The 14,903-nt window shown below is 38.0% G+C and overlaps 1 protein-coding gene across 5 annotated transcripts in view; it reads left to right on the top strand.

The window, feature by feature from the left end:
* Nucleotides 1-14,903, top strand: part of Lrba (LPS responsive beige-like anchor protein) — a 478,937-nt gene that overhangs the window by 410,770 nt on the left and 53,264 nt on the right. For all 5 annotated transcript variants that reach the window (XM_041659437.1, XM_041659438.1, XM_041659435.1 and 2 more), the window contains exon 48: nt 226-393. In XM_041659437.1, coding sequence (XP_041515371.1) covers nt 226-393 — 168 coding nt within the window. The remainder of the gene's footprint in view (nt 1-225; nt 394-14,903) is intronic.

The following is a 14,903-nucleotide window of genomic DNA, read 5'->3' as shown; positions in this document are numbered from 1 at the left end:
TTTTTAAGATGAGGTCTCATTATGTTACTCAGACTGGCCTAAATCCGTCCTTGCATCAACTTCCCAAGCAGGATTATAAGTGCATGCCACCAAACCTGGGTTTTCTTTTTTGTTTTGCCTTTTTTGTTGTTGATGTTATTGTTGTTGAAGTAAGTTTAGTGTTCTAAATATCTCTGTTTTAAAAATAGGATCCAGCATAGTGATATGGTCTATTCTGTTTTTCAGGCCCTGGAGAGTGAATTTGTTTCCTGCCAGCTTCACCAATGGATTGATCTTATTTTTGGCTATAAACAACAAGGGCCAGAGGCGGTGCGAGCCCTCAACGTGTTCTATTACCTAACCTATGAAGGAGCAGTCAGCCTGAATTCAATAACAGACCCTGTGTTAAGAGAGGTAAGTCCTCCTACTCAGAAGGAAACCCATTATCACAAGTCTGCCCGTTTTATAATATTGGTCTCATTTCCCTATCCTCTAAGTAATGGAGAAACCGAGGCAAGACAAGGTGTCAGCTGATTACCAGCGGGGACGTGAGTCTGGAGCTCTTTTTCCAGTTAGTATGACTTAATATAAAATGTTTGAACTTGATAAGGGAGCCTCAGTCAGATTTTTAATTTTTATGGATTTGGAAGCTACTCACATAGTCTGAAATATTAGGAAAACAGTCATTTTTTCACTATACAATTGTGAGCATACGTCAAAATGCAATAAAGCATGTTTCAGTATAGTTCATGAGTGTGTGTACATCCATGTAGAAGTTAATAGTGGGATTGAAGTCTGAGATTTTACTGTCATTATTCACTGATAAACATTAATGAGGCTTGCTTTATCTTTGTCAAGTATTTTCTGGGGAAAAAACACTAAAGCAGGATTTTGCCAAATGCAGTGTTCACCCAAATTTCTGAAGAAAAGTTTTTTTTTTATTGTTTCTAATCTAGTTATACACTCCCTACATGTATTAGCTTACATGTGTAAGGTGTCCTGTTTTCATCGCTATGACTTGGTCACTCCTCTGTAATTCTATTGCCTATTTATGTTGTCTAGTTATTGAAATAAATGAGCATATTATCACTGGGCTTATATGCTAGGTAAGTGTTAGTATGTAAACATACAAAAGCTCTGAATATTAGGGGTTTTTTGCCCTAAATTTTACATATTGTTGAGTTTCTGTTTTTCATATTTCAATACCTATGGAGACAGGGAACTAGGTCAGTTAACTCTTAATGCTTTCACTCTCCCAGAGTCTGGGGCACATGCTCTGCCTCTGAGCTACTCTGCTGTGTGTGAATTTTACTCCAGCGCACCTTACTTGGAGTAACTGCTTACTTTATGATTCAGAGCTTCACGGGACTCTATATGACACTGAATTCAAAGCAGCTTGCAAGTAATACCATTGAACAATGCATAATTTAATTCTAGACTAGACTAGCAATAGCCAGTGTGCTCAGAGGGCAGGGCTGCTTGACTCTAAGCCTGGAACCCGTATGGTGGATCACAGAACCAACTCTCACAAGTTTTCCTCTAACCTCCACGAAACATGCATGTGCTCACTCACATGTGCACACACACACATACACACACACACACACACACGTAGATAAACTCTCTTTTTAGCAGTGTTTGTCATGTGCTACTTGACTGTTACGTTCCAGAGATTCTTCAACATTCAGCCTGTTTTCCTTTTTCATATTCAGTTGTAATAATCAATTTCCCTAAATCAGCTCATATCTGCATTTATACTCTAGAATTGACTTTTAGATCTTTGGATTTCACTTAACCTACCATGTTATTTACATTGCTGTGTGTATCCTCTACAGTTTGAATTTTGAAATTCACAGAATTACTCTAAACATGTAAAGTGAGATACTTATTTTTGAAATCATCTCTCTGTGTCTGAGATGATGACACTAGTTCTGCTTTCCATGTCATTAAACCTTATGGTTTAATCATGTCACAAAGATGGCTCTTCACCTGTGTCTGTCATAGCTAGCCAACGGACCGTTTCCTCTTTATCTTACACAGCGTGATTGGCTATTTTCATGTTGTGTTGACACCCTCCTCCCACACACACCAATAATTTCCAAAGAAGCTTACTACACACACGTGTACACACACACATATATACATACATATATATACATATATACTACATATATATATATATTTACAGTTCTAGAGGGGTGTTAATATAATTCCTCATAATAATGTAAATACTTGTCTCATTACAATATCATGGCTTAGCCCACATGACCTCTTGTATGGCTAGTGTGTCTGAGGCACTGAATGTTTACATAGGAACATGTGACTAGCTATGCCATGTTGAAAACAGCATCTAGGAATGCCCTGTAGATCTTTGGTAGTGGCCATGTTTTGTAGGCTGCCTTTTCTTTTCCCAACTCCAGTTCCCAAATAAACAACACAGAGACTTAATATTACTTATAAATGCTTGGCCATAGCTCAGGCTTGTTACTAGCTAGCGCATTTCCTATCTACACTTTCCCATGTGGCCTGGTAACTTCTCTCAGTACAGCTTGTCCATCCTACTCTTCTCTGCATCTGCTTGCAACTCCCCAGACTCCGCCCTTCTTCTTCCCATCATTCTCGATTTGGCTCTGCTGCCTAACTTTATCCTGTTTGGCTATTGGCCCATCAGCTTCCTTATTAAACCAATTATAGTGTCATATTTTCACAGTGTAAAGAAATATTCCACAATGTTTTCTGACTGATGTCAGGATTTAAGATTAGAGAGTGACACATTTGAAGTGTTAGATTGGATATTTTAATCTGGGCCTATGCCATTCAGACATTACATAGATCATTAAATACAGTTGTGAGCTAAAGTACATACTTTTACCTTAACAAAATAAACACATTTTAACTTCAAATGAAGGGTTTTATTGTGGTAAAATAATTGTATGTAAAACTTAACCATTGTTGCCATTTTTAAGTGTGCACTTCAGTAATATGAAGAATACTCACACAGAACTGGGAATGTAGCTCAGAGGCAGAGCATGTGACTATCATGTGCAAGGCTCTGGGCTCAACCCCCAGTGCAGAAGAAATAATCATATTACTGTGTACACCATTCCCACTGTCCATGTGCAGAAAAGTTTTATATCCCAAAATGAAACTGTTTGTTTGCATTAAACACAATAACCATCCTCTTCTTGAACCCTGATGAGTATATGATGCTGCATTCTCTTTATATGGATTTGATTGCTCTGGGTATTATATGAGCAAGAACCATAATATATGTGCCCCTTTGTGTCTGCCTTATTTTATTTAGTATGGCATCTTTAATTTTCATCCATCTTGTAGCTTATATAAGAATTTCCTTCCCTCTTTGGACTGAATACTTTCCCAGTGTGTATGCACACCGTGTATTGTTTATCCAGCACGCGTTCATAAGTGTTTTAGGTTGTTCCTGCATTGTGGGAACCAGGAGTCACCGCTTTCATTTCTTTATTGTATATCCTAGGCTTTATGGTAGTTTCATGTTTAATTTTTTTTGAATCCACCATACCAAATAAAATTTCAATGCTTAGTTTTCATGACCATTATTTTCTAAAGACAATTTTTAAAAGATTAGAATTCTTTTGCTCATTTTTCATAATCCAAGTATTTACCAAAAAATCCTTAACTGTATAGCTTTTTATCTTCTTTTATCTCCCATAGTTATTTTTATATTATACACATATGTTAGACCTGTATATTAGATTTTATACTCATTAAGTAAACATGGCTTCTGATTCCCTAAGACTTGGTAGTTGCATAATATTCTTGAAATAATAATAATAATATATCTTTTTGTTACTGAACATTATAAGTATACACAATTAATTTATATAAAACCTCTCCAGGTCTGAGGGAAAATTTTTAACAACAATATTATTGAGATATAATTTTAAAATGATGTAATTTGCTTGTTGGCAGTATGTAATACAGTTTAGTAAGTTCATATCATGTAAGCACAACCACCGTCTACTTTAAGAACAGTTTTTGTCACTACAAAAGAAATCTTTGTGCCCATTTGCTGTCTGTCTAAGGAAACTTTTTATATGAGTAAATGTCCGACCATGTTTCATTGGAAAAATCCAAGAGGAGGCAAGTGCATCTCTAAGAAAGGGGAAAAGAACAATACAGAGATAAGTACTGAAGGGAGGGAATGGTGCTGCCTCAGCTGCGGATGGCGCATGTTAGTATTGTGCACAGCCGTATATAGTCAGCGCGTATGTGCAAAGAGGGCTGGCTGCAAGGTTCACTTTTTGTGTATTTATATGAAGGATAGGGTGAGCTTTCCAGGACTGTTTGGCATAGTGGCGGGTGTTTATTTTCTTTCCACTTGTTTTTCTCTGTTCTAAATGGCAGCTAACGCACATGAATCTCAGATTCTAATTGTACTTACAGAAATGAACTCAACAGTACAGACTACAATTTCAGTTGTGTGTGCTGTGACGAGAACAGCAATGGCTGAAGGGAAATAGGGTGATGGGGAAGGATTTTAGAGAGGGGACTTACACACTGCCTGTGTTCATAATCTCAGTTTCCTGCAAATCAGATACCCAGGGTGCAGCTCCCACGCCCATAGCCAGACGACACACCTGTGAGCCCCATGCCGGGTTAGCCTCCAAGTCAAGTTTTGATGAGGACCCTGCCAGTTGTACAGACCACACCCGACTTCTGAATTGTGTTTAATGAGGGCTTTCCCTGCCCTAACGATACTATGTTTGCATATTCACTTGACTTACCTTGAAGCATTATCTTTCAGGTCTCTATGAAGACAGCAAGCACAAAAATCTATTTTTACACCAGATCACTCTTTCAGCAACTGTACTTGGACATCCTTTTGTTCACTGTATCTACTCAGTTTGGTTTTGAGCCTTTTTCTGTGCACATGGTCACACATAGGCAAGGTGTATACACACAAGGCATGTGTCTGTCTGCTGTTTGCCAAAGCTCAGTTCTTCTGTAGGAAGCTGCCATTCCAAAGGAAATGGTTAAATATATATATATATATATATATATATTGAGAGAGAGAGAGAGCATAGTAAGTGATCATAAAATTAGTCTGCCTATATAAAGAGTTCTAAATGATAGAAATGATAACCATAAGGAGAGGAAGAGTAATCAGTGGAACAGCCTGTGGCACATTAAACTTTTATGCTGTTTTTAATTTTTAGAAAACAGCTGTGTTATCAATAGAGAAGTCTCCATTTACATACACCACACTCCAGAAAGGAGGGTTTTTCAGTCAAATATGCTAATCTGTTTTCAAATATGCTTTGCCCCCTAGCTAAAGTGTGAGTTCTTCTCTTCAGCTGATATTTGAACACCCGCCACTCCGTGAGCTTCTCTCTTGTTACTACTTGTTCTGTGTCCCATATTTAGCCTACTCCATTTTCACAGCTCTATGCATGTGTTCGTTTATAGACAAGAGACAAGTAAGTGAAAGCAAGTCACTTTATTGTTACTAATTTTGCTGAATTTGGTTCGTCTCAGTCAGTTCTCTTTCTTCCAACACTGTCTTATCAAGATTTCCAAAGGAGAGAACCCAGGAGTGATTGTAAGCAAAAGTGAATATTCCTATTTTACAAAATGTAACTGTGGTTAGAATATTTTTCAAAATTGCTTGACTTTTTTGAAAGTTATACATCTTTTCCCATTTTTTTGCAGTATTTATAATTGTATTTGTAGGCATCATTTTCCTATTTAAACCTTTATTCCATACCTTTACTTATCTAGAATTCACCTATTAATTCACATATAATTTGTGTTTACTCCATCCCAAGATGGAAAACTCAAATGTCTAGTACTTAATGCCTTAGGAGACAGTTCATTTAGCAGTTGAGAAAACTTTTAAAACCCTGAAGGACCACTCAGATGGCTCAGTGGGTAAGAGTGCTTGCCACAGAACCTGATGACCTGACTTCATCTGCAGAACCTACATAAACAAAGCTGTGTTTTGTTTTTGCTTTGTAAGAAATATTTCTGTTCAGGGTAAGGCTGTAACTCAGTGGTGCAGCCCTTGACTGGCAGGTCTGAGGCCCTGGCTTTTATCCTCAGCGCCACACGTAAAGCTGGGAGCATTTCTGTTATTTGCTCTAGTTAGCCTTAAACTGCAGAAGCCTTCACTATTCTTTCTCAGTATCCATGCTCTTCTGCACTGCGTTGCTCCTCAACTGTTGGTTCTCAGTTTGGGGGACTGTGTCTAGATGCCTGCATGGTTTGCTCCCCTCTTTTTCTGTCATACTGTTTCTCTCAGAACACAAGATTTGATAAAACTGAATTAAAAAAATAAGTTTATTTGGTAGAAAACATGAACTGTAGTAGTCAAAACTGCATATCTAGTAAAGAAAGCAAAGTCCAGTGAAACCAAATAAGGCTTCCAGAAATGGACATTGCATACTCAGAAGATGTGATACAAGTGGTGATTTAAATCGCAAGCAAAGGGTGAGTCTACTCAGTGTGCAATGTCAGGGCAGCTGTCTAATCATTAAGAACATAAATTAATATGATCCCGTGCTCACCTCCTAGTGACAGGATTTCCAAATGTATTACGTATACTTATTTGAGATAAAGGGTATCTAGTTATAAAATGTTAGCAGGTAACCTTAGAATGAGGAAGGAGGCATTAGACATGGGAAGTCTCATGTCAAAGCTAAAAATCACAGAAATTGGCATGCTCCTCGCATGAGAACTGAGGTTTCTGTATATAAAGAAAAGGTTAAGGACAGGTGGTGCACAAATGACAAAAGAGAAAATATGGAAAATAGTCATACTAATATCCAAAAACTTTGAATTTAAAAACAGTGGCGTTTTTTTGCCTACTGGGTTTGAAGATTAAAAAATAATTTAAAACCTCTGATATTGAGACTATGATAAAACAGATGAATTCATATATTTGTGAGAACACAAATCTTTCTTATTCCTTTTTTTGAAGGAAAAAGACCACTTGCTTAGAAGTCTTCACTGGGGATGTGTGCAGTATGGGAATGTGCATAGTAACTTCAGGCTAGTTTATGGTAGCTTTCCAGATTGGGCTATTTCCACCCATTCTTTGTGACCAGGATATGGTACGATGCTAAGCTACCTTTACATAAATATCAGGGGAAAATATGTTTTTTTTCCCTGACTCAAATAAAATCAGCTCACTTTTAATAGCAGTTTTTGGTTTTTTTTTCATTATTTAATCCCTGAACCGGATTTTAAAATATAATTAAAGCAATTTATTTCTTTATATCTCGTATGGTATTTGACAGGGAAAAAGAGAATAATTTTCTACTTTTAGGAAAATTTAGATGCATTACTGGTAATTATCATTCTTGTTGTGATTATGTAAAGGTGAGACCGCTTTTGGACTAGGCTTCATGAATTCTAAATCCCAGGTCCATTACTCTGGGGGGAAGAGGGTTTAAAGTGTATGTATATATGTGTGTGTTTGTATGTCTATGTGCTTGTGTGCATAAAAATTTACACAAAGACATTTAGAAATGTATGTTTCAAAGCAATAAACTATTAAACATTTTAAAGAATTCAGCAGGGCAATATATGGACTGGAAAGCTTCTGCCCCCGATCAGGGCTCTGCTAACCAGTGCTATCCTTACACTGCCTGAAGTTGCCCTATTGGAGATGATTTATTTGATTACAGATCTTTTCTTTTTTCTTCTCAAATAGCCCTTTCCAATAAGTCTGATGTCAGGGACTAGGATTGGATGAGAGGGAATGAGACGGATCTAGGTGGATCCTGGCCATGTGTGTGGAGGCCACTGTGGACTGTGGCAGAGGAACAGCATTAGTGTGATCAGAATTATTTGCTTTTCCACTTTACAGTTTTCTGTGTGCACTTGCTACATTTATTATTGGAAGTGCTATTTTCTCTTTTACTTTTCAAGCAAAGACAGTGTCCTTTTATATGTGTTCAGAAATTAAAATTGATTTTCTTTTGAAAATAAATCTCAGCTCTATCTACCGAAATAAAGAAGAGGAGAGAGCCAAGATATTACTCAATTTAAAGAATTATCTATAGTGGGTCTCGTAGCGTGAAAGTCAAGCCTGAACACTCCCTGAGTCATGTTTCATGTCAGTGGTTGCTCTGGCCTCTTCCAGACTTATCCTTCCAGGGGCTGTTTTAGCAACTCATAATCACTCTGAGAAGTTCTGTTTTCCTAAAGAAGCAGCAGCCGTGTTTAAGTTTACATGACCCCAGTTTCATGACAGTGGTAGCAAATCAGATATCTTATCCAAGGAAAAGCATTTTTGGCTTAGAATTCCATCACTCTCATGGTGGGAGTCAGCCTCAGCTCAGCTCAGCACTGCTGCAGAACACTGGCCGTGAATCTTTCAGAAAGCATAAACACAATTGGTATTTATAGCATTGTTAACATTTGTTGAGTAAGTTCTGGGAGTGGTCTGTAAGCCCATCCTAAGCAGGTGGGGCAGGAATCTTTGTTGTGACTACAGTGAGATTTAAGGCCAGGACGACAGGATTACAGTGGTTGCAGCAATATTGTAAATTAGGAGTATTGGATACCCTAAGTTGCGGTTTCATGCAACCACAACTCACAATGCTGCAGAACAGGTCCTGAAGCATCACTAGCCAGAAGTGTGTTGCACAGATGGCGTATTTGACACAGTGCAGGGCAGAAACAGTACAAGGAAAAGCCAAATAAACGGCCAGGATTAGTCAAATTTTAATTGAAAAATCTACGTTAAAAAACACTGAAATTTTGCCAGACTTCCTTGTACATCAAAACCACAATAATAGACAAAATTTCCCTCGGTTGACTAAATGAGCATCAAAGTTGTCATTACTGCTCAGCTTTGCGTGAGCTCAAGCTTGTCAGCTAAGTGGTAAATAAGTAGCTGGATTATGTAGTAGACATTATACGGCGAAGGATGCATGTTTTCATGTTTTGTTTTGATCTCTAATCCTTGTCAGTGTTTCAGGAACCCTGAGCTTGTTTCTGTCCTGCTTCATTTCCTTCAGGCCATCCCTACTTTTCACTGTTACTCAGTTTTATTCACTGTGTTTCTCACTAAAGGAAAAATTTTAGAATGATTAGAAAAGGTGACACAAACTTGAAAAATAATTATTTGACAGTATGATATATTTCTAATAGTCTTATTTAATTTCTAGTAAGATGGGGGAGGTTTATTTAGAATACAAAGAAACCAATGAAATCCCCAGTATAGGGGAAACATCGACTCAAGAACACATTTTTATAATATTCAGTAAAATATATTATACGTAAGTTTGTTGTCCTACCTCTCTGCCTCTGCTAGTACTGTGTGCAGAGGGCATCTTTCAGGTTTTAAGTTAGGTAGCTTGCAGTCAAATTCCTCAGTGAATCTTAGTATTTGACACAATGGATGCTCACAGATATTTAGGGGGAAATAGACTGGGGTTTTCTTGCCAAATGAACAGCTGACTCAGTCCCCACGTCTCCGTGTTGGAATAACAGTTGTTGGGTACCCCCCGAATGCAGCCCTTAGCGCCACTCTGATGCCGTGTGCTCACTGTGCTTGCTGTTGGCCTTGGTTACTTCTTTGACAACATTCCACTCACTTTCCTAAGCAGGCGGCTTTATCTCCTGGCTCCCAGTAGCCAGATGGAGCGTTCTCGTCAGAGATACTGTTTGAAATTATCCATGAGCACGGTGCCGCTGAGAGTTACTGAGTGACATTTGTTTCTCTTGGTTGTATCTGCCCTGACTAGCTGGTTTCTTTCAGATTGGCAGCTGGGATTTTGCTATAGTAGATGGACAGCTACAAGAACTGGAGACTACTCAGTCTGGGCTGGTCCTCAACTGAATGTGCTTGGAATGTATGGGCTCAGTTCTGAGGCATTAGTAGGAAAATCAGTATCTTTCTTCATGGTCTACACTTGTATCTCCCTCCACAGCATCATTTGAGCAGAACTGTTGGTAAAATAATTCTATCCTCCTAACCGTCCTCTATCCAATCTTCTCATTGTGTTCTCAGTTTTAACCAAGTTTCATTTTATTTAGCCTGCTGCTGTTTTGAACTTTATAGAATTATATACATGTGTATATATATACTCCTCCAGCTACCTGATAAATTTTTAGTGTTGTTTGGATGTTTATGTTAAAATGCATCATGCTTCTTAAATATTAATATTTAATTAATCTTAAATAATACTAAAATCTTATGAAAAGTATGACTTCCTTGTCATCAAATAGAAATAAGTTTTTGACGGACCCTCTCAACTGAGATTCTTAGGCTGTTAAAATATATTTCTGACTGTTACATTAATGAATAAATTAAGGTTCATAAAAATATCTCAAACAATGTAGATCTTTCTTTAGATTTCTTAGACCATTTCAGACTTCTTTGTTACTTCAAAAATATGCTATCTTTGTATGTCATATCAAACAAAATAGTAAATTTATGCTTTCTCTTACCAATCTTTTTATCCTCCCATCCCCTGAAGGAAGGCTATTGCTAGTTTGGTATGTATGGTTCCAGATTCAACATTAAGATGTTCCTCATAGGCATTTGTATACACACATGGTAATGAATGTTACCCATATGTAAGAGTATATGTTTTTAATTGCATAAGGCCATACTTTAGGTATACTATATGCAACTAGAAGTTTTTTCAGCGTATTCTAGGTTGGCTTTACCAAAGGGTAATGCAGCTCAACTCAACTCACTCACTTTGTTCGTTCATTTTGTGAGGTAGGATCTCACTGTGTAAGTCTGCTGGCCTGGAGTTAACTGTGTTGCCAGGCTGGCCTGGAGCCTCCTAAGCGCTGGGATTAAAGGTGTGTGCTGCTGCCTCCAGAAACCCACTCATTTTAATGGCTGAATAGTGTTCCATTATTATTGATTTAGGCCATTTTTGAAAACTTTTAAGAAATGTTTTCACCTCCATGTGATCCTTTTGTTATGAATAGTCACAAAAATGAAATCAGTAGTCCTGTCTACTTATAAAAATCCAACTCCCGAATTTTTAGATATTTTTCTGTATGTTCAATTTTGCTGCCTTTTAATTCTTTAATAAGATAGAATCACTCATGCTCAGTTTTACTTATTTCTTTACTATCTCCCTCTTTTATGTGTAGTATTACACATAGACTATTCTATGTATTATTGTAGTTCCATGTAAAAAATTACATTTCCCCCTTGAAAGTCTGTTTTTGTTTGTAATGACTATACTCTATGGTGCTCTAACTCTGTTTGTTTTAGTGGTGTATTTTTGGGCCACTTAGAATTTAATTTGAGTTAGGCTTTAACTATTGTTTTTAAAATTTTATTGTTTTATTTTTCAGTTCTGGGGCTCAGACTCAGGCCTTCACATGCTAGGCAAGCACTCTTTTACGGAGCTCCACCCCAACCTTTCACCTTTTAATTCTGTGAAAGGATTGTACTGACTACTAAGAAGTAACAGTGTCTCTTCCCTTTGGTTAAGCTATGCAGGCAGGGGTTTGGCTAGTTTGTAAATGCTTTTAACCGAACAGCCTGTTTGGTCTTTAACCAGTTAGAATTACTATCCAAATAAGGCCATGTATGTATGTAGACAGTTTCCTCTTTGGGAATTTTCATCTCATTATTATTATTATTATTATTATTATTATTATTATTATTTTGGTCAGGTCCTTTGTGGGAATCCTTTCTTTGGCCTTTGCAGTTGAGGCTGTTTGAGATTTCTTGTCCTTTGTCACTTGGTTCATATTCATGTTGATATCCAACCTGATTATTCAGCAGTGGCTCTGGTGGGTGCTGAGGATCAGCCAGCTAGGCAGATGCAGTGAGAACACAACTTCTTCCCTGGTTCGGGTTCAGAAATGGGGAGGGAAAGAGGTGGGATACCGTGGACCATGCCTGCAGGCTGTAGTTTGACTTTGTTGTACTGAGGGGGAAAATGAATCTAACGTATGGAGTCCTAAGAAACATTCCTTGATAGCAAGGTAAACTAGAACCCTGACAACATGGCAGGGCCTAGCTTTGGTAAAGTAAGAAAATTTAAGCATACTAATACGGCAGCTTTTAAACAAATTATTTAGTTCCTTTTACCCTTTTCTAATTTTATGGTGCTTTTATATGCAAAAATATAGGAAATAAAATGCATTGTCAGAGTGGTGTGTTTCAAAAGGGGGCATATATATTAACTGCAGTCACGTATTCAAGTTATTCTGTCCTAACACCCACCTCAAAGTAAAACTCTTCATTTATTGTAGGCTGCCACATCATGTTGCGTTAACTTGTTCTCTTAGTTAAATTGAAAAGCTTAGTTCAGAGACTGAGACAGTCTTTAGCAAAAGCCAAATGCATTGTTACTAAAACATTCCCCATCTTTCTTGTCTCTGACTGTATGTGTATGCACGCGCGCGCACACACACACACATACCGGCTTTATGTACAGCTATAAAATCACTCCAGTATGCGGTAGTTGGCACAGACACAATATGAGTGGGCAGCTTGTTAAACTTGGATTCATCACATGTCCATTTGGAGATCCATTAGTAAGATCTCCAGGTACTCTTTGAGATACTGTTTATAAAATATAAATATGTGACTTCACTGGAATACCTCAAGGTATTTCATGATCTTTTTATTATGGTATATTTCAACATTTGAATGCTGCTTGGTGGGTTCAGGTTTTATTACAGAAGGTAAAACAAACTATTTACATAAATCATTGGGAATTGATAAACAAGAATATTATATAATAACCCAAACTTTTAACAGAAATGTTTAGCTAAGTGTTTTGCTCATTTCTGAGCTGCTCTGCACTGGTGATAGTGCATCTTCCAGCTGTGTCTCTGCTCAGTTAAGGTGATGTGTATGGCCATTCACTCAGTAAATATTTATTGCACACCTACTCTATGCAAGCCCCAGAAACACAGAAGTACTTGGCAGTCTGTATTCTTAAAAAGATTTAAGATGTAAACATTGAGACAGAAAAAATTAACAATCATTCAATAATTAGTACATTAGATAGATATGTAGTAGCAAGGTTAGTTATATATGTAAATATGTAGTTATATGTAGTTAGTTATATATATAAATATGTAGTAGCAAGGTTAGTTATATTGCCCGCAGAGCAACCAGACAGGAGCACTTCTCTGAATGGTGGGAAGAGTGAGTGCTTAGAGTCTCTCACTTACTTCCCAGAGCATCTCAATAAGGTGCCCAGAACTATTATTTTAGGGGTTTGTTGAGGAAATCAAGACACCAAAGGTTGAAAACCCCCTACATACCTCAGCTAATATGTGAATGCTGAGATTTGAGCCACGCCCATCTGATTACATGTTCTGCGTGTCTGGCCCTCAAGTCTGCCATCACTTAGTGATCAGGAACGTGGAAAGGAGGATTTCAGTTAAGAAGTCACGTCATCAAAGTTGCCACTTTAAAACTAAATATCTTGCAAGTTAAGATGTATTCAACCTCTCAGAAAAACATGAGGGCTGCCAGCTAGTACTCAAAATTTTGGACATTGAAGAGTGTTTTCATTTTTGGTGTAGTCTTAAATTAAAGGTAAAAATTTAAATTTCTAACAGACAAGAATATTGTCTTTACCTAGGCTAACTCTGTTTGAGATAACCTCAGGCCAAAGATGTCATTTTCATTGAAGTTGACTAACTGGTAAATTGAGATTCTTTGCCCCATATCAAAATAAGAATTTTACATAGCAGATTTTAAGAAAACATCCTGGAAAGTAAAGCTCTGCAGTTGAAAGTGATTTAATTAAAATCAGGTTAGGCATTTGATATTATTAAGCTACCCTATTACCAACTCACACTGTTGAACATCATGCAGTCTGAATATCTCTATATGTCTTAAGGTTTCTGCTCTCAGTTCCAGTCCCCACATCCCCTACATTGTCTGTTGCTGCATCCTGAAGGCTGCGTAGAAACAAGAAAGAGAAGTGTAAACAGACTTACCCTAGGGGCCTTTTCAGGTCACACACTATTCCTCCATGAATTCTCACTGTACCTTAACAGTAACTGCTGTAGTGAGACACAGGAGTATTGTCATGTCCCTCAAGGGGTTTGAGGCTGGAATTACTGCCTCAGTGATGTTTCAGCACTGGCCAGGGAGACCGTTTGGTCTCCATGGTAGCAGACATGCGTCTTCACTTAATGCTCCCCATCTTCTGCCATGCTCCTGTGTTGCCCTTAACAGGAATAATCCTCAGGGCTGGGAGATGGCTCAGTGTTTAAGAGCATATGTTTTTCTAGGGTTCAGTACTCAAAACTGCCTATAGCTCCAGCTGACCTCTGAGAGAGAGAATGTTTTTACATGCCAGGAACTATGGCATACTAAAATTCTTCTCCTCTAAAACCAAACCTTGACGACGTAGCCTCCCACAGTTCATCAAATCACCCTCAGCACCACTGTCTTCCATACACCTACTAGTATGTCCCATTAAGCAGGGCTTAAAGCATCCCACTGCTTTCCTAACCCTTCCTAACCCAAAGTACCAAAGTCCAAATTCCTCTAAATAAACACATGGTCAGGTCTATCAAAGCAATACCCCAGTCCCTGGTACCGTCTTAGTTAGGGTTTCTATTGCTGTGAAGAGACACCGTGACCACGGCAACTCTTATAAGGAAAACATTTAATTGGGTGGCTCGATCACAGTTTCAGGCCCTTTATCACAGGGGCAGCAAAAGCAGCTATGACAATGGCTAATAATGCTGTGACCACAGACCACATGCTAAATCACCATGACCCAATGCCACATACATCTTTACTACAGACAGAATTCCATGCTTCTGTCTCAATACAACACATACTGTCTTTCCCTTGATCCTGTTGTGAAGTAGAGGAGATGGAGTCTGGGGATATAGTTGAGGGGTAGAACACATGATGTGGTGGTGTGGAAGAAAATGGCTCCCAAAGGGATTGGCACTAGTAGGAGGTGTGGTCTTGTTGGAGG

The sequence above is a fragment of the Microtus oregoni genome, unplaced genomic scaffold (genome assembly GCF_018167655.1).
Source record: "Microtus oregoni isolate MIOR12 unplaced genomic scaffold, Mior012 000010F_ref0000083, whole genome shotgun sequence".
In the NCBI taxonomy this organism is placed as follows: Eukaryota; Metazoa; Chordata; class Mammalia; order Rodentia; family Cricetidae; genus Microtus; species Microtus oregoni.
This window is presented reverse-complemented; position numbering and strand designations above follow the sequence as displayed.